Here is a 24,758-nt window from a genome sequence, read left to right as displayed (position 1 = left end):
TTGGCTTTTTAAAGGTGTGTTGCTTTATTTCCACAAATTTGTAAATTTTCCAGTTTTATTTCTGTTATTGATTTCTAACTGCATCCTGTTGTGGTCCGAGAAGATACTTTATATGATATCTATCTTTTAAAATCTTTTGAGACATATTGTGACCTAGCATATGGTCACATGTCCTGGAAAATGTCTCATGGCTCTTGAGAAGAATTCGTCTTCTGTTGTTGTTTTGAGTGTTCTGAATATTTCTCTTAGATCTAGTTTATTGTATTGTTCAAGTCCTCTGTCTCCTTACTCATCTTCTGCCTGGTTGTTTTATCCATTGTTGAGAGTGAGGCATTAAAGTTTTCAACTATTATTGTAGAACTATCTATTTCTCCCTTCAGTTCTGTCCATTTTTGTTTCATATATTTTGATGATCTGTTATTAGATGTAGAAATATTTATAATTGTTATACAATCTTTTTTTTTTTTTTTTTGGCTTTGCCTCATGGCTTGTGAGATCTTAGTTCCCTGACTAGGGATTGAACCCAGGTCATGGCAGTGAAAGTGCCGAATCATAACCACGGGACCACCAGGGAACTCCCAAAGAATTTGGGTTTTTTTTTGGCAGTGCCATGTGGCTTGTGGGATCTCAGTTCCCTGACTAGGGATTGAACCCAGGCCATAGCAGTGAAAGCTCCAAATCCTAACCACTAGACCACCAGGGAACTCCCTGTTATATAATCTTGCTGTATCGAACTTTTGTTAATATATAATGTCCTTCTTTGACTCTTGTAAACTTTTTTTTTTTTTTCAGTACACGGGCCTCTCACTGTTGTGGCCTCTCCCGCTGCGGAACGCAGGCTCCGGACGCACAGGCCCAGCGGCCATGGCTCACGGGCCCAGCCACTCCGCGGCATGTGGGACCCTCCCGGACCGGGGCACAAACCCGTGTCCCCTGCATCGGCAGGCGGACTCCCAACCACTGCGCCACCAGGGAAGCCCAACTTTTTTGATTTAAAGTATATTTTATCTGCTACTAGTATAGCCACCCCTGCTCTCTTTTGGTTAGTATTTGTGTGGAATTTACTTTTATATCTTTTCACTTTCAACCTATTTGTGTCTTTGGATCTAAAGTGAGTCTCTTGTAGACAGTACATAGTTGTATCATATTTAAAAAAATCCATTCTTCTAATCTCTGTTTTTGATTGGAGAGTTTGATCTATTTACAGTTAAAGTAATTACTGATAAGGAGGAACTTACTTCTGTCATTTTGCTATTTGTTTTCTATATGCCTTATAATTTTTTGTCCCTCATTTTTTGTATTACTATCTTCTATTATGTTTAGTTGCTTTTTAGTAGTGAAATATTTAAATTCTTTTTTCATTTCCTTTGTGTGTATTATTGAGCTATTTTCTTTGTGGTTATCATGGGGATTACATTTAACATCCTAAAGTTATAACATTCTAATTTTAATTTATACTTGCTTAATTTCAGTAACATACAAAAACTTTTCTCCTTTAACAGCTTCATCTCCACCCCTTTCAGTTGTTGATGTCACAATATTACGTCTTTATACAATTGTGTCCCAAAATATAAACTAGTAATTTTTAAAATCTCTTTAAGTTATGTAGAAAACAATGTGGAGTTACAAACCAAAGTTACAATTATCCTAGTTTTAGACTAAGAATTTTTTAAAAATTAGTCTCTTAAATCATGTAGAAAACAAAAGTGGAGTTATACATCATTATTACAATATATAATTGGCCGTATATTTACATTACTGAGATCTTTATTTATTCATATGGCTTTGAATTACTGTCCTTTCACTTCAACCTATGGGACTCCTATAAGCATTTTTTGCAGGCAGGTCTAGTGGTTATGAACACCTTCTGCTTTCATTTGGTGATGTCTTAATTGTTCCCTCACTTCTTTTTTCTTTTGGCTGCACTGTGCAACTTGCAGGATCTTAGTTCCCTGACCAGGGACTGAACCTGGGCCCACAGCAGTGAAAGTACTGACTCCTAATTACTGGATCTCCAGGGAATTACCTTCCCTCACTTTTGAAGGACAGTTTCACCAGATATACTGTTCTTGGTTGACAGTATTTTTTCTTTTAGCACTTTGAATGTATCAGCTTAATACATCTGATCTCCAAAATTTCTGATGAGAAATCTGCTTATAATCTGATTGAGGATCCCTTGTATGTGATGAGTTGCTTCTCTCTTGTTGCTTTCAAGAGTCCCTCTTTGTCTTTGCCTTTGCCTTTCAGTTTGATTGAAATGTGTCTTGGTGTGGGTTTCTTTAAATTTATCTACTTGGAATTTGTTGAGTTTATTTGACATTTATATTCATGTCTTTCATCAAATTTGGGAAGTTGTTGGCCATTATTTCTTCAAGTATTTCCTACGTCCTTTTCTCTTGTCTCCTTCTGGGACTCCCACAGTGTGTATGTTGGTCTGCTTGATGGTCACTTTTCTTCAGTCTTTTTTCTTTCTGTTCCTATAATTTAATAATGTCCATTGTCCTATTTTCAAGTTTGCTGGTTCTTTCTTCTGCCTGCTGAAATCTCTTTGAACTCCTCTAGTGAATTTTAAAATTTCAGTTATTTTACTTTACAGCTCCAGAATTTCTTTTTGGTTTCTTTTCAATATTTCTTTATTGATATTTCCATTTTGTTCATACATTGTTTTCTTGATTTTCCCCATGTCTTCTTTTGGTCCTTTGATCATCTTTAAGATAGTTGATTTAAAGTTTTTTGTAGTAAGTCCACCATCAAGTATTTCTCAGGGATAGTTTTGTTTTTTTTTCCTTTGAATGAGTCGTACTTTGTGGTTTCTTTGATTGCCTTTTTCTTTTTTCTTTGTTGTTGTTGAAAACTGGACAGCTGAATCTAATAATGTGGTAACTGGAAATCTGATTCTCTGTCTTTCACAGTGTTGGCTGTTTTTTTGTTTATGTTTATTTATTTTTTATTGTTATAGACTATCTCTGTTCCAAGGATCTGCCTGAGGTGCAATTTTATATTTTCTCATGTCTTTTCTGAGCCTGCACCTTCTCTGGGGCATGTGTGGTAACTTTCTAATTTTCCCTAGATATACAGTTGCTTTTGAATTTCCTAGTCTTCTGTCTGACTCCCAATAGGGAAAAAAGACAAAAATGAGGGAGAAAAAAATTACTGATCCTTTAAAGCAGCTGGAAGTCACTTTGGCAGGAGTGGGAGGGACTTGCAATGATGGGAGGAATTGCAACCACAATGGCTGTTGCCTTTTTGTCTGCACCTGTGTGATCAGAAGCAGCAATCAGTGATAAGATATCAGATCTCTAGTATTTGGAGGACACCCTCACTCCCACAGCTGTGTGCAAGCTGTGTACAGGCTGCTTCAGGAGCATGTGCACAGCTCCCTGCCATGGGGCTGAGAGGTGGGTAGCTACCAATATACTAAGAGCTGAAATTGACCAATATTTACTGTAATTTACTGTCCAAGCCTTCCCCTGGAAGTTTCAGGCGTTCAATAGACTCCACAGTTTCAAACGAGTTGCATCAAACAGAGTTTGCCAGTGCATTTTTTTGTCTAGGTGGGGAGATACATTTCTGATGCTTCCTACCCCACCATCTTCCCAGAATCCTCCTCTGTGTTTCTTTGTAAAGTTGTGTTTTCTTTTTCATAATTTCTAGGGCATCAATCCAATTACATTCTAATGTATAGCTTGATCTTATATCTTTTAGAAGTGTTTGAATGCTTTATTAATTTGGACACAACCTAAATGAGAGGTTTCTGTGAGTGAACCTTTAATTGTATTTCAGGAATAATTTTTCTCTACACAAAAACATATTCAGTTTCATCAAGGAGCTGCCAATCTAGTGGATATTTTCATAATTCATCAGAATATTATAATTCAGCGAGATAAAAGATGACTGTGAGGGGTACCTGTTTGGTACCATGGAAAATCATAAGAGGGGCTGCTAGGAAGGTGTAGGGGAGTGTGAGGTCAGGCGGAGGTCTTTTGGGCACGGAAATGTCAAGGCTGAGGTGTGAAGAACTGTAGGATTGCCAGGTGAAGAAAAGGAGATGCATATATATATATATATATATATATATATATATATAATTTTTTTTTTTTTGTATCTTCTTTGAGTGCTGTAAGCTAGGGTTGTTTCCCTTGTAGAGCCTCAGTGAGTGATTCTGATGGCACACGTTTACCTTCATATCCTTGTTTTTCCTGATGAAATTGATAGGTAAATTTAGTCAAGAGTGAAACCTTAGTTGATCATTGAATTCTAGATCTTAAGTCCTGCTTTATGAAGTGAGAGAATTAAAACAAAGGATAGTGCATAACCAAGAGAAGGTAAGGAAGCCCAAGGCTTCCTTACTGTCTTTTAGAACATAGCCAGGATCAAAACAGAACTTCAGACACAGTTCAATACTCTTTTCATTACATATCATTATTTTTACATTATCAGCAATGGCAATGACAACAAAGTAAGAGAAGCTTTGGTTAGCTTCACACTGGGCTGGCACAGTCTACACCACTTCAGTCACTTTGATCTGATCTTTGTTCTATATTGTTGGTGTCCATTTTTCTGGAAGGTTTCATGGCAAAAATGGTAGATGATGCTAGTGAAGGGAGGAAGAAGATGCCTATATTATACTGTTTCTCTTAATTGTGGACTTGTTTGTTTTGGTATTAGCTTAGTTGAAAAGGAGAGTTATTGGAAGGATATTAGACTGCCTATGGAATCCAGAAAACTATTGAACAGCAAGGCCTTGGGAAATGAAAGCACTTCAGAATTTCTAAGATCTTTAGCCACAGAAATTTATGGATCTTTCCTATAGAATCTCACCAGTAACAAGGCTCAGCTCAGAAATCCCAGTCTCTGAGTCTCTCTGTTCATTGTTTTTGGTGAGTTTGTGGGATCCATGTGCATAGTGACTTTCTTTGTTGGAATTATGTCCTCAAGGTTAAATAGTGCCTGGAACATGGTACACACTCAATAAATATTATTGAATAAATAAGTGAGTGGAATCACAGTTCCCCTGGAGAAGATACCTAAAGGGCCTTACCTGAGGTGGGTGTCTGCCCTTGTTCCAGACACCTGTGACAGGAGGTGGGATAGTACACACTTGCCGCCCGAGGTCCACTGTGGGTCAGTGGCACTTCTCAGAGAATAAGGACTGTCAGGGGAAGTGGTCAACATCCTGAAGGTGACTGTTATTTGTGTTTATCCCTAAAAAGACTGACAAGAAATCAACAGTTCTGGAAAAGTGACATTTAAAATAAGGGAAGATTACTGTACAAAGTTTTGTGTCTTTTCACATACTACATCTAAATTTTGTATTCCAATTAGCACATTTCGATGAATTAAAATGTCATCTATTGTAGGATGAAACCACCTCTTTGGGTACTATGAAAAAAGAAAAGCGTTCAAGAAGCAGATTCTAACAGGGGATCCTGACTTAAAGCAGGGAGACCAAATGGCTGGTCTTTCAGTGCAAGGATAAAAGAGAAATAAACCTGCAACACCAACAATGCAGCAAGGGCACATGGCTGCCTCAGTCATAGTACTGAGAGGAAAAAGACGTACTCCTACAGATTTGCTGACTGAATTCACGTCAACAGTGTGGTCTGAACAACCCCAAGCAAATGATGTAATATAAAGTGATCTCAGGTTGATAGGGCTCCATGTGATTGGCAGAAGCAAACCCAAATCTTCTCCTGGAGAATTGCCAGCCCCAGCTGTAAGACGTCATCTTATTTCTAACAATGTTAATATGTAAACATGTATGTTTTACAATATGTGAAATTGGCAATGTGCTCCAACTTCCTACATTTTTACCTTGTCATGATTGATCAAATTTCCATTTCATCCTGTAACCATTGTTAACTCCCATTTCCACCTGAGACCTCTTATATATCCCAGGCTAAGTCTGATATGTTTCACCTATCAGCTGTTTTAGGTCGTCAGAAATTTATTGAAATTCCTTGTCTATGGATAGACCTCCTCCGCCTATTCTGTTTTATTGCCCTACTACCACTTAAATGGAAACTCAGAGGGGAGTGAAGACAAATTCATGTGCTCAGCCCTCTATCTTAAACTGGAGTTTGACATTAAAATTAGAAAAGATAACAATGAAAATAATTGACAGAATACAAACAAGTTTTGTGAACTTCTATAAATGTACATCATGTTGGCTTTGGCATACCCTCAGGGGTCATTTGGCAATGTCTGAAGACATCTTTGGTTTCCACAACTGAGCATGTTTTACTGGCATCTAGTGGGGAAAGGCCAGGGGATGCTGCTGAGCATCCTACAATGCACAGAATAGCCTCTAACAGAGAATTATTCAGTTGAACATGCTAATAGTGCTAAGGGTAAGAACACTTACCCTTGTACAACAATGTGAATATACTTAATACTGAACTATGTACTTAAAAATGGTTAAGATGATAAATTTTATGTTATGTGTATTTTACCACAATTTAAAAAAAAGAACATGGTTCCTTATTTTCTAGGCAAAATTTCTTTTTAGAAGTCAGCTTTATGCTTTTTGGATAGGAATAAGAAAATTTAACTTCTATGCTCAGTTAGAGCTTAACTTCATAGAGTTAAGATTGGAGTATGTGGTGAGATATATAACAGAGTCCATATATCAGATACCATAGGAGAGCCATTCAAGATACTGTGTCAGGGATTTGCAAGCAACAGACATAAACTGACTCTTGCTAACATAAGCAAAAGGCAAAATTTATTAGAAGGCAATGCAGTCAGCTGCAAAACCTGGAAGAGACACCCTGTACCTAAGCTGTTTGTAGGACGGGACCCAAGGCAGCTTCAGAGATTTATCTGGGTGCAGGAATGAATAGGCAGTGTCTCCAAAACCCACTACCAGGGTGAATCAGTGTCTGGTGTTTTCAGAGGGAGTGTCTGATAGGCCAAACCTGGGTCCTGTACTCCCTTCTCAGCCCTGGCAGCAAGTGGCATACTAAGGTATGTCTCACCAAGAAAATATACAAAGGGGAAAGACTGTCCCTGTCCCCAAAAGTAGGGTGAAGGGATGCTGGGCAGGTAAAAACAATATCCATTTCAGCTACAAGATAGATATTGCCTTCTGCTGCCCAAACCAAAATGCAAACAGGCAAACAAACAAACAAAATGCCTTAATCACAGGACACATTTGTTTACTGCAAAATTTATGGAAATTTAACCTCTCTTGGTCTGTTTTATCATCTACAAAATGAGGAACTTAAATTTAATGACTTCTTCCTTTTCATTTTTATTATAGACCTATTCCGTTATGTTTTAAGAGAGGCTTTGAATATATAACTCATTTTGCCTAGGTTGTAGATTCCCCTCTCATTTTATCTGTCCCTGGAATGGCTTCCTAATGGTTTTGGTGGTATTTCTGAGTTTTGGGTTATTGATCCATTTTGGGTGAAAAAAAATCCTTAAATGAAATTATAAAGAATGAATACATCTTTTCAGGGTGCTTATGTGTGGCATAATTTGTATAAGTAAGAAAGTAAATTACAATTATTTATCCCTCTATTTGTAGAGAAAACCATGCATGGGTGTAGGGAGTGTGGAGGAGGAACGGCTGAAATGGAAAAGACTTTGCGAGCTCTGTGTCCTGCTACAGGGTTAAGCCCTTTAGCAGGACACAGAGCAAATTGATACAAATCTTCAGCAGTGTCAACAATCTCACAAAAGCCTTGTAGGACTGGTTTGGAGAAAGTAAAAGAGAAGAGGGTGAGATTGATATTTGGGTTGTGATGGGGCAGAGGAAAGGGAACACAGAACAGCTGTGGTAGGAGAGATGCCATGAAGTCAGTTTAGGGGCAGGAACTTGGTGCCAGAAGGGACTATGAGAATGTAAATCCCTGGGAATTCACACACATTTTGTGGGACTTCCCAGAATACTCAGAGTGAGGGATTGGACCAAAGGATAAGGAGAACTTAAGGTACCTTTGGGTTATACTATCTTGGTTTATACTATACTATACTATACTATACTATACTATACTATACTATACTATACTATACTATACTATACTATACTATACTATACTATACTATACTATACTATACTATACTATACTATACTATACTATACTATACTATACTATACTATACTATACCTTACCCAACTGGTGATAGGGTGAGGTGCAACTGAAGTCCCAAAATAATGTGGTGGGGTTATTTAATTCTTTTTTCTGGTCTTATTCTGATTTCATTGTATAGCAAATCTTCTCTTGCCACAGAAACAGTACTTCCAAATAGAAATCATTTTACCATGGAATAAAAATTTTATTTATCTATGTATTTAACATTTATTGACATCCACCAAGTGCATGTTGCTTGAGGAGAGTCATAGATGAGTAAGACATAGTAATGTCATAAAAGGGTTTATCCCCGGAGGGGGAGAGAGATGTACAAAAACCAACCACAATACAAGGATGGAGGCAGCAAAGGGTAAATGGAGTGCAGCAACAGTGTTCTTTAATTCTGGTTGGGAACAACTATATAGAATCCAATGAATGAATGTGTGTTCTCCCTGAAGTTTCTAATTTTTTCTTGAATCATTTCTCTTTCCTGTGAAGAGACAAAATAAGAACATTCTGACAATGTATAGAGCATATTAAAAAATCCTAAGACTATAAAAACACAGGAAATGTCACAGTATGTACAGTCCATCATTCACCCAGCCCAGTTTCTGTGCCTGGGACAACGGTGCTGAAGAACAACCTCCAAAGGCTAAAAAGGCAACACTGTATGGAGTGTAGTCCCTGGGTGGTCAGACACCTTTGCACCCTGTCTTTTCACTCTGTCATTTTACCAGCCATGTGATCTTGGGTAAGTTATTACTTAGCATCTCTTCATGTTAGATTACCAGCCTGTAAAATGAGGACAGTAACAACTCATTGGATTGTTGAATTAAATAAGCTATTGCACATGAAATGCCTGGTACACTATAAAAACTTGATGCATTTAGCTATTATTTTTATTATTCTGAAAGGAACATTGGGAATTTTATATCCATTAGTTTAATCACTTTCTTTTGAATTTATATTTTCTGCTCACATCACTTCTTGTATTAATAAATGACCTACATTAAAAACCCATGTATGGGACTTCCCTGGTGGCACAGTGGTTGAGAGTCCGCCTGCCAATGCAGGGGACACGGGTTCATGCCCCGGTCCTGGAAGATCCCACATGCCGTGGAGCGACTAGGCCCGTGAGCCATGGCCGCTGAGCCTGTGCATCCGGAGCCTGTGCTCCACAACGGGAGAGACCACAACAGTGAGAGGCCCGCGTACTGCAAAAAACAAAAACAAAAACAAAAACAAAACTTATGTAATTAAATCTTACTTTCATTTGTCCAGAAGCTACCTCTTTCCAACTTTGACAAGAGGCACTTCACTGTCTAATACTTAAGGATTTAATGCACTAATCCATCTTCTTTATGTTTAATCAGTCTGCCAAAGAACATTTTTCAGGCCCTTTCTAATTTTCTTAAAGTTCAAAGATAGTTATACATGCCATAGAGTATTCTGTAAGTTCCGTAGTTTTATATAAGGGGAGGTACTATTTTCTGTTTTGTTGGTGTTGACTTTACCAACAATTGTCAGTGTTTGGTGAATCTTTCTGGACACCTGCAGCTCCTTAAGTCAGAACTTTGTAGTACAGTTAATGGTATTTTCCAAAATGTGTTCTCTGAAATGCTATTCTGAGAGGGCTCAATGGGTGTGCCACAAAAAGGATTATAATTTGGGAAGCGCTGATTTAAATGACAGTTTGTTAGATCCTTTGTAACATCCTGTGCACTTTAAATATAGTAGGTAGTGGTTTTTGAACTTGTTTCTCCAAAGCATCTTTTTTTGGGGAATTGTCTGGTAGGACCAGTGTTCTGGGAACACAGTTTGGGAGATGCTGATCGATAGTAAGTTATAGGTTCAACTGATAGCTTAAATCCATTATCCTACAGGAGTAATTTCTCCCTGAGAACATTACATTATTTATTATGTGGAAGCACTTTCATTGCTCTTCTGAACATTCAGAGACTCTTACATTATCTTTTTGCTGAATATTCTTATCATCCTGGTAATTTGCTGGAAAGGTTTAATTATATCTGTGTACTTAAAGATATCATTCTGTATGTATTTTCTTTTCCAAATTGCTTTTAGAAGCATACTAAGTAGTGATAGGCTGAAATATGAAGTAGAAAGAATGTGAAATCATACAGCCCTGGCTTGGAATCTTTGTTCAAGAACTCAGCAGCCTCTTGTCCTTGGACGATTTATTTAGCTTCTTTGATTCTCATCTTTATCTAGAGACATGGCTTTTTATCCTTGTCCTTTGATTCCTTTCTCACATTACTCTTTCTGACTTGATCAAGCAAATACAAATCAGTTTATTCTTTTAAATTGAATTTGGAACTTGACTAAAACAAAAAAGTGTAGATTGGGACATGATATATTCATACCTGTCATGACCAGCAATTATAAGAAGTCACTGTCTATGGTAAACCCATTTCCCTATGCATATATACAGGCAGGAAAAATTGGGTAACTTTTAAGCACCTAGGGCCAAACCCTTGGGAGTGGGAAGCTACGGGGGAAGGTGTTATGTTCCTCTGTCCGTCCCTATGGGCGAGGCTCCCCTAAAGTATTTGAACCGAGCAAGAAAGAAGAGTGAGTGGCAGCTTATAAAAAACGTTTGAGAGCATCATTTTCATGATTTCACCAAATGATACTGTATTACTGAAAACTTAAAATCAATATCCTCATAGTATAAAATAGCATGATTAAATTTCAAGTATCTAATGTCAAAAATTTCTCCCCTCAATAGGCTTTTAGATATAAAAGTTCCAGTGTGTTTTTCCAAGTAATTACCTATTTCCCAGCCTTTCTCATTCAAGCCTACCCAAAAGAGGCAATGTCTTAAGGAGACATTGGAAATACGGAAATCATAAATATTACCATATAATTTCTGAATTCCATTGAGATCATCCTGTGAAAGTTTGAAATTCTTGGAATTGCCTTCTCCATAAGATGGATACATCCCAGCATTAGGATCAGATGAATGATCCAGACCCAAGGAATGGCCAAGTTCATGAGTTGCAGCATACAGGAAATTAATTCCTGCAACAAAAGAGACATAAAATAACTGTAAAAAATAACTATATAATAATAAAATCAAAATAGATAATAATAAAAATAAAATAACTATAAAATACCTAACCATTTAAATTCTCCATAGTTTGCTTATTTGTTCCCAGGCCTTCACAGGGGCAGAAGGTTTAGAAGAGGAATCAGAATAGTAGTGCTTTCCTCAATACATAAGGCAAATGCTAACAGCCATGAAAGGGGAAAGCAACAGTAACACAGTCATAGTAGGGGACTTTAACACCTCACTTTCACCAATGGACAGATCATCCAAAATGAAAATAAATAAGGAAACACAAGCTTTCAATGATACATTAAACAAGATGTACTTAATTGATATTTATAGGACATTCCATCCAAAACAAACAGAATACACTTTCTTCTCAAGTGCTCCTGGAACATTGTGTACGATAGACCATATCTTGGGTCACAAATCAAGCCTTGGTAAATTTAAGAAAATTGAAATCATAGCAAGTATCTTTTCCAACCACAACATTATGAGACTAGATATCAGTCCTACCTCAAGAAACAAGAAACATCTCAAATCAACAACCTAACCTTACACCTAAAGCAATTAGAGAAAGAAGAACAAAAAAACACCAAAGTTAGCAGAAAGAAAGAAATCATAAAGATCATATCAGAAATAAATGAAAACAAAATGAAGGAAACAATAGCAAAGATCAATAAAACTAAAAGCTGGTTCCTTGAGAGATAAACAAAATTGATAAACCATGAGTCAGACTCATCAAGAAAAAAGGGGAGAAGACTCAAGTCAACAGAATTAGAAATGAAAAAGGAGAAGTAACATCTGACACTGTAGAAATACAAAGGATAATGAGAGATTACTACAAGCAACTATATGCCAGAAATGGACAAATTCTTAGAAATGCACAAGCTGCCGAGACTGAACCAGGAAGAAATAGAAAATATGAACAGACCAATCACAAGCACTGAAATTGAAACTGTGATTAAAAATCTTCCAACAAACAAAAGCCCAGGACCAGATGGCTTCACAGGCGAATTCTATCAAACATTTAGAGAAGAGCTAACACCTATCCTTCTCAAACTCTTCCAAAAGATAGCAGAGGGAGGAACACTCCCAAGCTCATTCTATGAGGCCACCATCACCCTGATACCAAAACCAGACAAAGACGTCACAAAGAAAGAAAACTACAGGCCAATATCACTGATGAACATAGATGCAAAAATCCTCAACAAAATACTAGCAAACAGAATCCAACAGCACATTAAAAGGGTCATACACCATGATCAAGTGGGGTTTATCCCAGGAATGCAAGGATTCTTCAATATACTCAAATCAATCAATGTGATACACCATATTAACAAAGTGAAGAATAGAAACCATATGATCATCTCAATAGATGCAGAAAAAGCTTTTGACAAAATTCAACACCAATTTGTGATAAAAACCCTCAAGAAAGTAGTCATAGAGGGAGCTTATGTCAACATATTAAAGGCCATATATGACAAACCCACAGCCAACATCATTCTCAATGGTGAAAAACTGAACCCGTTTCCATTAAGATCAGGAACAAGACATGGTTGCCCACTCTCACCACTCTTATTCAACATAGTTTTGGAAGTTTTAGCCACAGAAATCAGAGAAGAAAAATAAATAAAAACAATCCAAATTGGAAAAGAAGAAGTAAAACTGTCACTGTTTGCAGATGACATAATACTATACATAGAGAATCCTAACAATGCTACCAGAAAACTCCAGTGCTAATCAATGAATTTGGTAAAGTAGCAGGATACAAAATTAATGCACAGAAATTTCTTGTATTGCTATACACTAATGATGAAAAATATGAAAGAGAAATTGAGGAAACACTCCCATTTACCACTGCAACAAAAAGAATAAAATATCTAGGAATAAAACTACCTAAGGAGACAAAAGACCTGTATGCAGAAAACTATAGGACCCTTATGAAAGAAATTAAACAGGATACAAACAGATGGAGGGATATACCATGTACTTGGATTGGAAGAATCAACATTGTGAAAATGACTCTACTACCCAAAGCAATCTACAGATTCAATGCAATCCCTATCAAATTACCAGTGGCATTTTTCACAGAACTAGAACACGTAATTTCACATTTGTATAGAAACACAAAAGACCCCGAATAGCCAAAGCAATATTGAGAAAGAAAAATGGAGCTGGAGGAATCAGGCTCCCTGACTTCAGACTACACTAGAAAGCTACAGTAATCAAGACAGTATGGTACTGGCACAAAAACAGAATTATAGACCAATGGAACAGGGTAGAAAGCCCAGAGATAAACTCATGCACCTATGGTCACCTTATCTTTGACAAAGGAGGCAAGAATATACAATGGAGAAAGACAGTCTCTTCAATAAGTGGTGCTGGGAAAACTGGACAACTACATGTAAAAGAATGAAATTAGAACACTCCATAACACCATACACAAAAATAAAATCCAAATGGATTAAAGACCTAAATGTAAGGCCAGACACTATAAAACTCTTAGAGGAAAATATAGGCAGAACACTCTATGACATACATCACAGCAAGATCCTTTTTGACCCACTTCCTAGAGGAATGGATATAAAAAGAAAAATAAACAAATGGGATCTAATGAAACTTAAAAGCTTTTGCACAGCAAAGGAAACCATAAACAAGATGAAAAGAGAACCCTCAGAATGGGAGAAAATATTTGGAAATGAAGCAACTGGCAATAGATTAATCTCCAAAGTATACAAGCAGCTCATGCAGCTCAATATCAAAAAATCAACCAACCCAGTCCAAAAATGGGCAGAAGACCTAAATAGACATTTCTCCAAAGAAGATATACAGATTGCCAACAAACACACGAAAGGATGTTCAACATCACTAATCATTAGAGAAATGCAAATCAAAACTACAATGAGGTATCACCTCACACCGGTCAGAATGGCCATCATCAAAAAATCTAGAAACAATAAATGCTGGAGAGGGTGTGGAGAAAAGGGAACCCTCTTGCACTGTTGGTGGGACCTAGAGTTATTCTAAAGGATATACATGAGAACTATAGAAAATTATTTAAGAAGGAAGATATGAGATGCAAGGACTGGTGAGCAAAGAAAATAGAAACATGTGGGTAAACCTGACCAAACCTTGACTATAGGGAACAATAATAATATCTAATGTGGGGTCTAAACAAACAAATAAAATGTAACTAAAATATTGGAGGGCTGAGAATATGGTAAAAATGGGCCAAATAGCAACTACAAATAAATCTACCTTAAACAAGTGGAAACAGACTAAAATTTCCCAAAAAAGGCAAAGATGGGCAGGATGAGTTTAAATACCCAGATATTTTATTTCACTTAATCTAATATACTGAATTAGAGAGGTACTATTATTTTATGGACTACTAAGAAAGAAAAATGAAACACTACATATTAAACTATGACACTGTGTTTTAATGTTAGTCCTCTGAATTAGCCACACCAGCCTCTTTGCTTTGAAATATTTTTTATCTATTCTGAGAGATTTGGGATTGTTTCCACCTTCAGTTGCATTTATTACTGTGATGTACAATTCTTTTGCATGTATTTAAGAAACAACACATACAGATTTGTCTTCTTGTAAGTATCATTCTGAAGCCACTTCTTATTGGTAAAACATTTGACGTCTCATTAAGATATAATTTTAAATTTGTAAGAATGTCATAACATATTTTCAAAATACACAGAAGAGGAAATTGATGAATTTACCATCATATTAGAAAATTAACATAACTGCTTCAATAATTTATAGATCAATCAGAAAAGAAATCAACAAGGATTGACATGATATGAAAAATACAATGATAAAATTTGCTCAAATGGATATACATAAATAATTGTATCCCCAGATTGCAAAATACATGTTATTTCAAGGATACATGAAACATTTTCAAAAACTGATCAAGTGATACACAATAAATCAAGCATCAACAAATTTCAAAGAATCAATATTTTATAGAGCATGTTCTGTTTTAAAAAATACACTTAATACAATAAGAAAAAAGATAAGAAAAAAAATCTACAAATAAATGCTGGAGAGGGTGTGGAGAAAAGGGAACCCTCTTGCACTGTTGGTGGGAATGTAGATTGATACAGCCACTGTGGAGAACACTATGGAGGTTCCTTAAACAACTAAAAATAGAACTACCATATGACCCAGCAATCCCACTGCTGGGCGTATACCCGGAGAGAGCCATAATTCAAAAAGAGTCATGTACCCAGTATTCATTGCAGCACTATTTACAGTAGGCAGGACATGGAAGCAACTTAAGTGTCCATCAACAGATGAATGGGTAAAAAGATGTGGCACTTATATACAATGGAATATTACTCAGCCATAAAAAGAAACAAAATTGAGTTATTTGTAGCGAGGTGGATGGACCTCTAGTCTGTCATATGGAATGAAATAAGTCAGAAAGAGAAAAACAAACACCGTATGCTAACACATATATATGGAATCTAAAAAAAAAAAAAAGTGTTCTGAAGAACCTCGGAGTAGTACAGGAATAAAGATGCAGACATAGAGAATGGACTTGAGGACATGGGGAAGGGCAAGGGTAAGCTGGGATGAAGTGAGAGAGTGGCATGGGCATATATACCCTACCAAATGTAAAATAGATAGCTATTGGAAAGCAGCCACATAGCACAGGGAGATCATCTCGGTGCTTTGTGACAACCTACAGGGGTGAGATAGGGAGGGTAGGAGGAAGGCGCAAGATGGAGGAGATATGGGGTTATATGTATATGTATAGCTGATTCACTTTGTTATACAGCAGAAACTAGCACACCATTGTAAAGCAATTATACTCCAATAAAGATGTTAAAAAAAGACGCAGATGTGGTACATTTATATGATGGAATACTACTCAGCCATAAAAAAGAATGAAATAATGCCATTTGCAGCAACATGGATGGACCTGAGATATCATACTAAGTGAAATAAGAAAAAGACAAATACCACCTGATATCACTTATATGTGGAATCTAAAATATGGCACAAATGAACATATCTATGAAACAAAAACAGACTCACAGACAATGAGAGCAGACTCATGGTTGCCAAGGGAGTGGGGGTGTGGGAGGGAAGGATTGCGAGTTTGGGATTAGAAGATGCAGACCATTATATATAGGATGGATAAACAACAAGGTCCTACTGTAAAGCACAGGGAACTCTATTCAATATCCTGTGATAAACCATAATGGAAAAGTATATGAAGAAGAATATGTGTATAACTGAATGACTTTGCAGTACAGCAGAAATTAACACAACACTGTAAATCAACTATACTTCAATAAAGTTTAAAAAGAAAAGAATAGTAGTGCTTTAATCTCATCACCCTTTTAAAAAATATAATGTTTTTCTGCCTATTTGCTTCTTATGTAATCACTCAGATAGCAGTACTCAGTAGAGGAAAGCAAAGGCTTATAAGTATTGTATAAAGACCTGGTTTTGAAACCCAGCTCTGCTACTTACTAGCTGGACAACTTTGGACAAATTAATGGGTATTTCTGAGTCTCAGTTCCTCATCTGTTAAATGGAGATAATAATTCCTACCTTGTCGATTTGTCATAATGGGTTTCCCAATATCTGGAAAATAATAATGACTATTCAATAAATGATAGTGACTTTGAATAGCAGGAGAGAGAAAGTTGGCTTTGAGAAAGCATGACCATAAGGCAGGAACTACAGGCGATGCTGGGATTTGCTTTTGATTTGTTAAAGTGTATTACGTATGTGTCTCTCCCTCAGACTCATAGAAAGGCTTTGCAAATAAGGGGGAAGGTGTGAGTGTGTGAGTTTGAGTGGCCAGAGTTCCAATTGTGGTGCATTAGATTGAAGGAAACTGTCTTTAGCTTACCTTGAGTGGGAAGAAGGAAGAATGAAAAAGGTATGCAAGATGTGAAACGGAAGCAGTGTCATAATTTTACATAGGTTAGATTTTCAAAGCAAGGCATCACTGTAGTGGTGAATTCCCATTGCCAAACACAAGTACTCATTTCACTTTCAGGGCCAGTAGCCACTTTTTAAAAAGCATTGTCTCCAATTAGAATTATTTATCTAGAGCTTCTCTTCATTAGTTTTCTGTTTTGTCTATGATCTTCTACTTTGTAAAGTGATGAATATGATGGGCTGGGTTATGGTGTGGGTTCTTTCTGAAAAACAGTGAATAATATCAGAACTGTATATACTTCTCAAATATCATAGTCTCTGCTCCTCGTTCTCCTTCAATTAAAAAACTTATTTTGGGGATATATACAAAAGAGCTATAATTTATTGAATTATTAATATATACCAAGCACTGGTGCTAAGCACTACATAAGCATTATCTCATCTAATTCCAACAGCAATCCTGTGAGGTAGGAATTACTTATAGTCCCATTTCGTAGATAAGGAAACTGAGGCTCAGAGAAGTTAAATAACTTGCCCAAAGACACAAAGTGAGTAATTGGTAGAGGTACAGCAAATTGAACCCAACATTGCTTGACTCTCTGGCCTGAGTATCTATCTTTTATATATGGAGCATTATGGGCATATTAAATGCAATAATGCATTTAAAGCACAGAGGTGGCAGTTAACAATGGCTCAATAACTATTATTAATTGCTTTCAATTGTCAAATTAAAGATAGTTAAGAAAAAAAAAGTTCAGGATTTTAAAAAGGATATGTAGTGGAAGAGATATGGGATGCTGTACCTATACTGCTACCATCAGTCCAGCGTTCATCCTCATCAAAGTGAGCATCTCCTCCCAGGCCTGGCCCAGGTGCAAAGGCATGAGCCAGTGTGTTTCCTGGCCCATCAAATGGGTAGGGGTCCCCGTGAGCTGAAAGAAAAAAGGGTAATTGCCTTTAGTGACTGAATTTATCTCCAGTCATTTCATCTTTTAGTTTCCAGTACATGATTATTGAGGTTAGAAAGATTAGCCCAAGCAGTCAGCTGCATACATAGGGTGGTTTGGGTGTTTATTTGTCACAGGGACTTTTTCTTTCACAGAACCACTGCTCATCCCTGATAACCACCACATGTTTAAAGCTTAATGATATGGACTTTAAATACATTCACATCCTACTTATGGTGGCATCTAAGTGTTATAGTTGATCATTTTCCTTAGCTGGATGGTGGCAGAGTGGACAATGAGTTTGAGTACTGGATTCAGCAGGTAATTGCATACCATTTAATATATGTTTTCTTAAAAACCCAGCTTTTTCTTTGTGGGTGCAGTAGACAGTCTCTTGAAGAGCTGTGCTCAAGGTGTCTTAAAATAGATTTTGATAGTGCTTTTATTTGTGATGCAGAGACATTTATTTTCAAATTGGTGTCAGGCCATATCCAGCTTATCCAGTTCTTGAAAAACGTGGAGTTCCATGATCAGTGCTTTTCTGTAAGGTTTTCTTCAGTCTTGTTGATATTGTGGTTGAAGCTCAAATTTCGGCTAAATTCACAGCACCCAGGAAGTTTAACATTAAAGCAGGCCAAAAAGACCAACATTTTCCTCTAAATTTGCACCATGAAACAACAGCAATTAATAGCAGTTCATGTATATGGGTTATATCTCCTTAAGCCCTTTAATATGAAAGTTCTCTATTTTCTACTTTTTACTACATGAAGCGTGTTGGCAATAAGCCACAGGGACTGTTCACTTCTTGGAGACCACTTAAGGCCTTTGGAAATTGTAACCTCTTCTTTTGGTTTAATGTTGATGTTAGTTAGATATATTTTAAACTGTCCCATAAATATATATGTATATCATGATTCATGTTACAAAACAGAGGTTGGCAAACATTTTCTGTAAAGGACCAGATTTGTGGGCTTGAAGACCTCTGTCAGAATTGCTGAAGTCTGCCATTGTAGCCCCAAAGCACTCATAGACAATAGGTAAATGAAGGACCATGACTGTGTTCTAATAACTATTTACGGATTTGGCTCATGGGCCATAGTTTGCCATCTTCTGCTATAAAAAGTGGCTCTAAGTTAATGGACTAGAAAAAGTGTAAGAACATTGATCTTTAATGAGATCTATCTATCTATCTATCTATCTACTATCATATATCTATATCTCTTTAAATATTTTAAATCCCAGAAAGAGGAGGGCACTGATATAAACAAGAAGCAAAATAGCACACAGGATCAGCCTGCAGGAATCTTCCTTACCTCCTCTTGCAAAGCCAATCATGATATCAGCAATTCCTCAGCTAACTCTCTTGAAGCTCAGTGGGATCTCTTTGCTCCACACATTGAAGGCCTTTGCCACTAATTGATTCACTATGACATGTGGTAAGTCTCGAGTATATGACACGATCCTGGTAGAAAACAAGAAAACAATGTTTGACCTTTTAGGAAACAGGCTTTATTGTTTTTGCTAAAATGAGCCAAAGCAAAACTAACCTGTAGGTGACTACTTTGGAAGTCCATTTTGGGCGATCTGGGAATAGGGAATATTCTGCAACATCTGGCACTCCACATCTGGGCTTCCGCATGATTTCTATAATATGGGAGCTTAATGTTCCAGTTATAGGCAGGTGAAAGAATTTTTGCATCTGCTTGAGTTTGACTTCTAAACTATTGGGGTCCCTTGTTTTTGAGTCAGATGCATAAAATCTCTTCAGATAGTCCTATTGGAAAGAGAGTAATTTATCTATAATTCTTGTTTATTGTCTTCTTTTAGCTCAGAAGTCTGCACATCTTTGCCTCTGACTCCAGTGGACCCAAATAGTAGTGTGAAGGCAGAATACTTACATAGTAACCAAGTAAAACAAGAGTGCATTAATGAAAAGAAAACTTAATATTGATGATGAAGCACTGCCATTTCATTTCATGAGCAAAACAGTCCCTCCATTTTTCTTTTATCCCATTAAATGTTTTGAAGAGAAACACACTGTATACTTTATAAAACATAGACTTGTTTGTAATAGCCAATCAGGAAGAGTGCCCAGTGTGCCCTCAAGGGGCACAGCTGAGACCTCCCCTTGACATCAGAGACCCTATGGGGAGATCCAAAGTCACCCAGCCCTTTCTAAAATTCTCTGGAGATCAGGTCCCAGCTGAGGTTAAAGGTCTTAACATTTTAGTCCTGGGAAAGGTTATTATGATATTATTTTGTTTAATATACATATTCTCCAGGTGAAGAAATCAAAACCCTTAGTAACTAAATGATTTACCCCGGGGTCACATGTTAAGTTAGTAGCAGAACTGGCTCTGAGTTTCTTGACTGCCAGGCCAGTGCTCTTTCCATGGCTAACTCCTTAGTAAAACCCTCTTTGTGAGACTGCAGGATAAAGCAGGTCTCTCAGGTGTATTCCATGGGCAATTGGGTCCCTGGGAATTTCTTAAAGGACACTAGTGAATGGGTATGAGGATGGCAGTCCAGCAGCCTAAATAGGAAAAAATAGAAAGCGAATGAAATAACAACAGCAGCAAAGGACTTTTATTAAGCACTTACTAGTGCCAGGGACTATACGAGGAGCTTTACATTACTTATCTCATTTAAACCTCATAACCACCCTGTGAAGTAAGGTATGACATTATTTTCCTATTTCACATTTGAAGAATCATGGCTCAGAAGAGTAAAATAAGTTGCACGAGGTCACCCCATGAGTAACCAAAGGAGCTGGTATTTGAACTTGTGTTCTGATTCCAAAGCCCATTTCATCAGAAAAATGTATAGTGTTATATAATGTGTGATAATATCTTTGAAATGATTTAAACATTGGCTCACTCATTTGCAATCTAATTTGGAGTAGGTGGTAATGGTTACTTGTCTGAGAACTGCTTAGGAGTGTGCACTTTATGTTAGTAACCTTAGCAATATTGTGCTCTGTCTTCCTGTTACTAACGACTGTATTTCATTCAATACAACAAACACTTATTGTTCACCCATGACAATTAGCAATTAATCCCTGATTTGAAAACAAATAGCTCATTTTTTTCCCTTCCAGAGCTACAGGCTTTACAAAGACACCCTTTGAAAGAAATCTCTCTGCATCCTTAAGATGAATTTTCCTGCCTTCCTTTAAACCTAGAGAACCTCCCTCTGGTTTATTGGCAACCTGCACCATGGGTAAAGGGACTCAATACTCTTGCAAGTGTACTCCTGTAGAGTCCATTAGGTGGACCCATATGAAATTGCTCCTTTGGAGAAAAAAAAACTGTCAAATATCACTGATTTCATATGGTTCAGTCCAATGTATTACATGGACTTTTAAAAAGTCAAAGTTAGTGTGAAATAAAACACAACTTTTCTTATGCTTAAAGCTTAAATTTATAAACAATACTTAGGAGTAGATGTCCCATTATTTTACCAGGTAATAATTACTTACACTTATTAGGCTACTTATTAAGTAGTATATTGGAAAGAACATGATTTTTGAACCAGAACTTGTCCTTGACTCTTATCTCTACAGTTAGTAAGTATGTGAATTAACCTTACTTTTGTTTCTTCTTTTTCCCAGGATAGAGCTAAGGATTCAATGACACAATGTATATGAAGTACTTTATAATCTGTAATTGTTACATACATGATAGTTGGTATTGTTACCACTTCCTTTATTCGCTAGAATAATCCTGTGAGGTATAAAACACAGTATTATTATCTCTATTAAATATATGAGAAAACAAAGTCAGAAGTTCATGCCTTGCCCATCATCATTGGCTTGTCAGTGGGAGGACTGCAACTTATATCCTCATTTTTTCTTTTCAAGTCTCTCCATCGCAAGTAGTCCTCATCTTAAGAGGCAACACTTTGCTCTTTATGAGAAAAATCTCAAGTTACAATAAATAATAGTAGCAATAAGGACTTCAATTTATTGAATATGTCTCAGGTACTCTGTAAAGTGCTTCACAACACCCCCGTTTGGTTGATATCATTATATTATCCAACTTCCAAATTAGAAAACTGAAGCTCAGAGAAGTTTAATAACATTCCTGGGTTCATCTACACAGTTGAGTGGAGGAGTTGGAACTTGAATCCACTTTGGGCAGGCTCCAAAGCTTGCTCTTAACAGCTACTTGATTAAAACATATATTACCTATATAATCAGAAAAATTATTAAAATTGAAAAACATACTTCCTAATGCTGATGGTGAGCCTGTGGAGGCCCAGGTGAGTGGGCTAGTGACATACCTGAGCCTGTTCCCACAGCAGCTCACTCATGCCTCCTGCCTTCCAGGGAAGCTGCAGGGCCAGGGTGCCAGGCAGCACACTCACAGCATACAGCACGGGCAGCATGGCCAGCTGCATAGCTGCTGTCCAGAGATGGTTTGGTGTTTTCTGCCAGAGGCTGGAGAAATTTATATAGCTTCTCAGACTTGAATGTGGAAATAGGTGATGCATTTGAGTGTTTTCTCTCTTTTTAGTGTCTACAGAACTTTGAAAGTGTGTATTATCTTTTATTAATGACAATGAGGAAGTATTACGTTCTTATTGGCAAGAAGCACACAATGTGTTTGTTTTTCAAAAGATTTTTCTCCCACCTGTCTTCTGTATAAATTTGACCCATGAAATTTTAAATTTAACACATTTCATTTGCCAGAATCAAATTGCTACTTAGACATGTCTTCTCAATTTAAAAATTTTGGGAGCATTATTCAGGACATATTTTATCTTAACATAATTTTTTAAAAATTTGAAATGCATGGAAAAGTACATAAAAGATACAAATACTCAAATCACTATTAAGCAAACATTTTGTAACAGTCTCCAAAGTCATAGAGGGGAATGATGGGAGGAGTGGCAAGTGGAAATGCTCTGCTGTGATTGTGTCGCTGGCCACCGTAAAGCCTGTGCTCCACTCCCTCACCTTCCAGGTACCTTAGTGGAGCCCTGAGAATTCCCTCTTCAAGTCTCCCTTTAATCAGATTATTTCTTTTCTTAGTGGTCAACATCACTTGAATTCCTCTTGAATTACATGAAAAAAATATTAAACAAAAAAAACCTTCAGGCATGGGCTTGCCTGTTCATCTACCATACTTACCATGCTTCACCTTCTGTAGTTGCAGGTTTCTCCAAAGCTGTCCTTCAACTTGGAAATCACTTTCTCCAATCTTTCCTCATCCAATCATCCTGACTCTGGCTGCTGACCAGCCACCACTTGGGCTAGTTTGGTCCTCAGAACACATAATGGTTATTCTACATATAGCAATTAAAGACCCATGACCTAGAGATTCTAGTCCATTTACTTCAATTTTCCTGAAGATGAAACTGAAGCCAAGACAACAGGTTCACTTATTTCTCCAAGGCTCACACAGCCAGTTAATAGTAGTCCTGACTACCAGTCCAGTGCTTTTTGTGTCATATCACACTACCTATTCATTTTGTCATTATATAGAATACACATTTCTTGAGAGAGCACATGGCTTTTTTACTATCAGAAGTCATGGGAAACTCCCCAAATATGCTGGAGCTGAAAAATATAAGAGAGGTCTTTGGCCTCCTTAGGTAGGTTTATTCCAGGTATTTTATTCTTTTTATTGCAATGGTAAGTGGGAGTGTTTCCTTAATTTCTCTTTCATATTTTTCATCATTAGTGTATAGGAATGAAAGAGATTTCTGTGCATTAACTTTGTATCCTGCTACTTTACCAAATTCATTGATTAGTTCTAGTAGTTTTCTGGTAGCATCTTTAGGATTCTCTATGTATAGTATGATCTCATCTGCAAACAGTGACAGTTTCACTTCTTTTCCGATTTGGATTCCTTTTATTTCTTTTTCTTCTCTGATTGCTGTGGCTAAAACTTCCAAAACTATGTTGAATAAGAGTGGTGAGAGTGGGCAACCTTGTTTTGTTCATGATCTTGGTGGAGATGGTTTCAGTTTTTCACCATTGAGAACAATGTTGGCTGTGGGTTTGTCATATATGGCCTTTATTATGTTGACATAAGTTCCCTCTATGTCTACTTTCTGGAGAGTTTTTGTCATAAATGGGTGTTGAATTTTGTCGAAAGCTTTTTCTGCAGCTATTGAGATGATCATATTGTTTTTCTCCTTCAATTTGTTAATATGGTTTATCACATTGTTTGATTTGCATATAGTGAAGAATCCTTGCATTTCTGGGATAAAATCCACTCGATCATGGTGTATGATCCTCTTAATGTGCTGTTGGATTCTGTTTGTTAGTATTTTGTTGAGGATTTTCGCATCTGTGTTCATCAGTGATATTGGCTTGTAGTTTTCTTTTTTTGTGTGACATCTTTGTCTGGTTTTGGTATCAGGGTGATAGTGGCCTTGTAGAATGAGTTTGGGAGTGTTCCTCCCTCTGCCATATTTTGGAAGAGTTTGAGAAGGATAGGTGTTAGCTGTTCTCTAAATGTTTGATAGAATTTGCGTGTGAAACCATCTGGTCCTGGGCTTTTGTTTGTTGGAAGATTTGTAAAATTTATTTATTTATTTTTGGCTGTGTTGGGTCTTCGTTTCTGTGCGAGGGCTTTCTCCAGTTGCGGCGAGTGAGGGCCACTCTTCATTGTGGTGCACGGGCCTCTCACTGTCATGGCCTCTCCCATTGTAGAGCACAGGCTCCAGACGCACAGGCTCAGTAGTTGTGGTGCACGGGCTTAGTTGCTCTGCGGCACGTGGGATCTTCCCAGACCAGGG

At 37.1% G+C, this 24,758-nt stretch overlaps 1 protein-coding gene and 1 long non-coding RNA gene across 3 annotated transcripts in view; one reads left to right on the top strand and one right to left on the bottom strand.

Moving 5' to 3' along the window:
* The window catches only part of LOC102995937 (uncharacterized), a 186,048-nt gene that overhangs the window by 63,050 nt on the left and 98,240 nt on the right, over positions 1-24,758 (top strand). The window lies entirely within an intron of this gene.
* Positions 8,626-23,388, bottom strand: MMP7 (matrix metallopeptidase 7). Its single transcript, XM_024115301.3, is given in 5 exon segments — positions 8,626-11,117; positions 17,868-17,996; positions 19,325-19,473; positions 19,559-19,785; positions 22,293-23,388. Coding segments are annotated over 5 exon segments (1,125 nt in total). The 5' UTR covers positions 22,503-23,388; the 3' UTR covers positions 8,626-10,707.

This window comes from Physeter macrocephalus, chromosome 16 (assembly GCF_002837175.3).
Source record: "Physeter macrocephalus isolate SW-GA chromosome 16, ASM283717v5, whole genome shotgun sequence".
Taxonomy (NCBI): domain Eukaryota; kingdom Metazoa; phylum Chordata; class Mammalia; order Artiodactyla; family Physeteridae; genus Physeter; species Physeter macrocephalus.
This window is presented reverse-complemented; position numbering and strand designations above follow the sequence as displayed.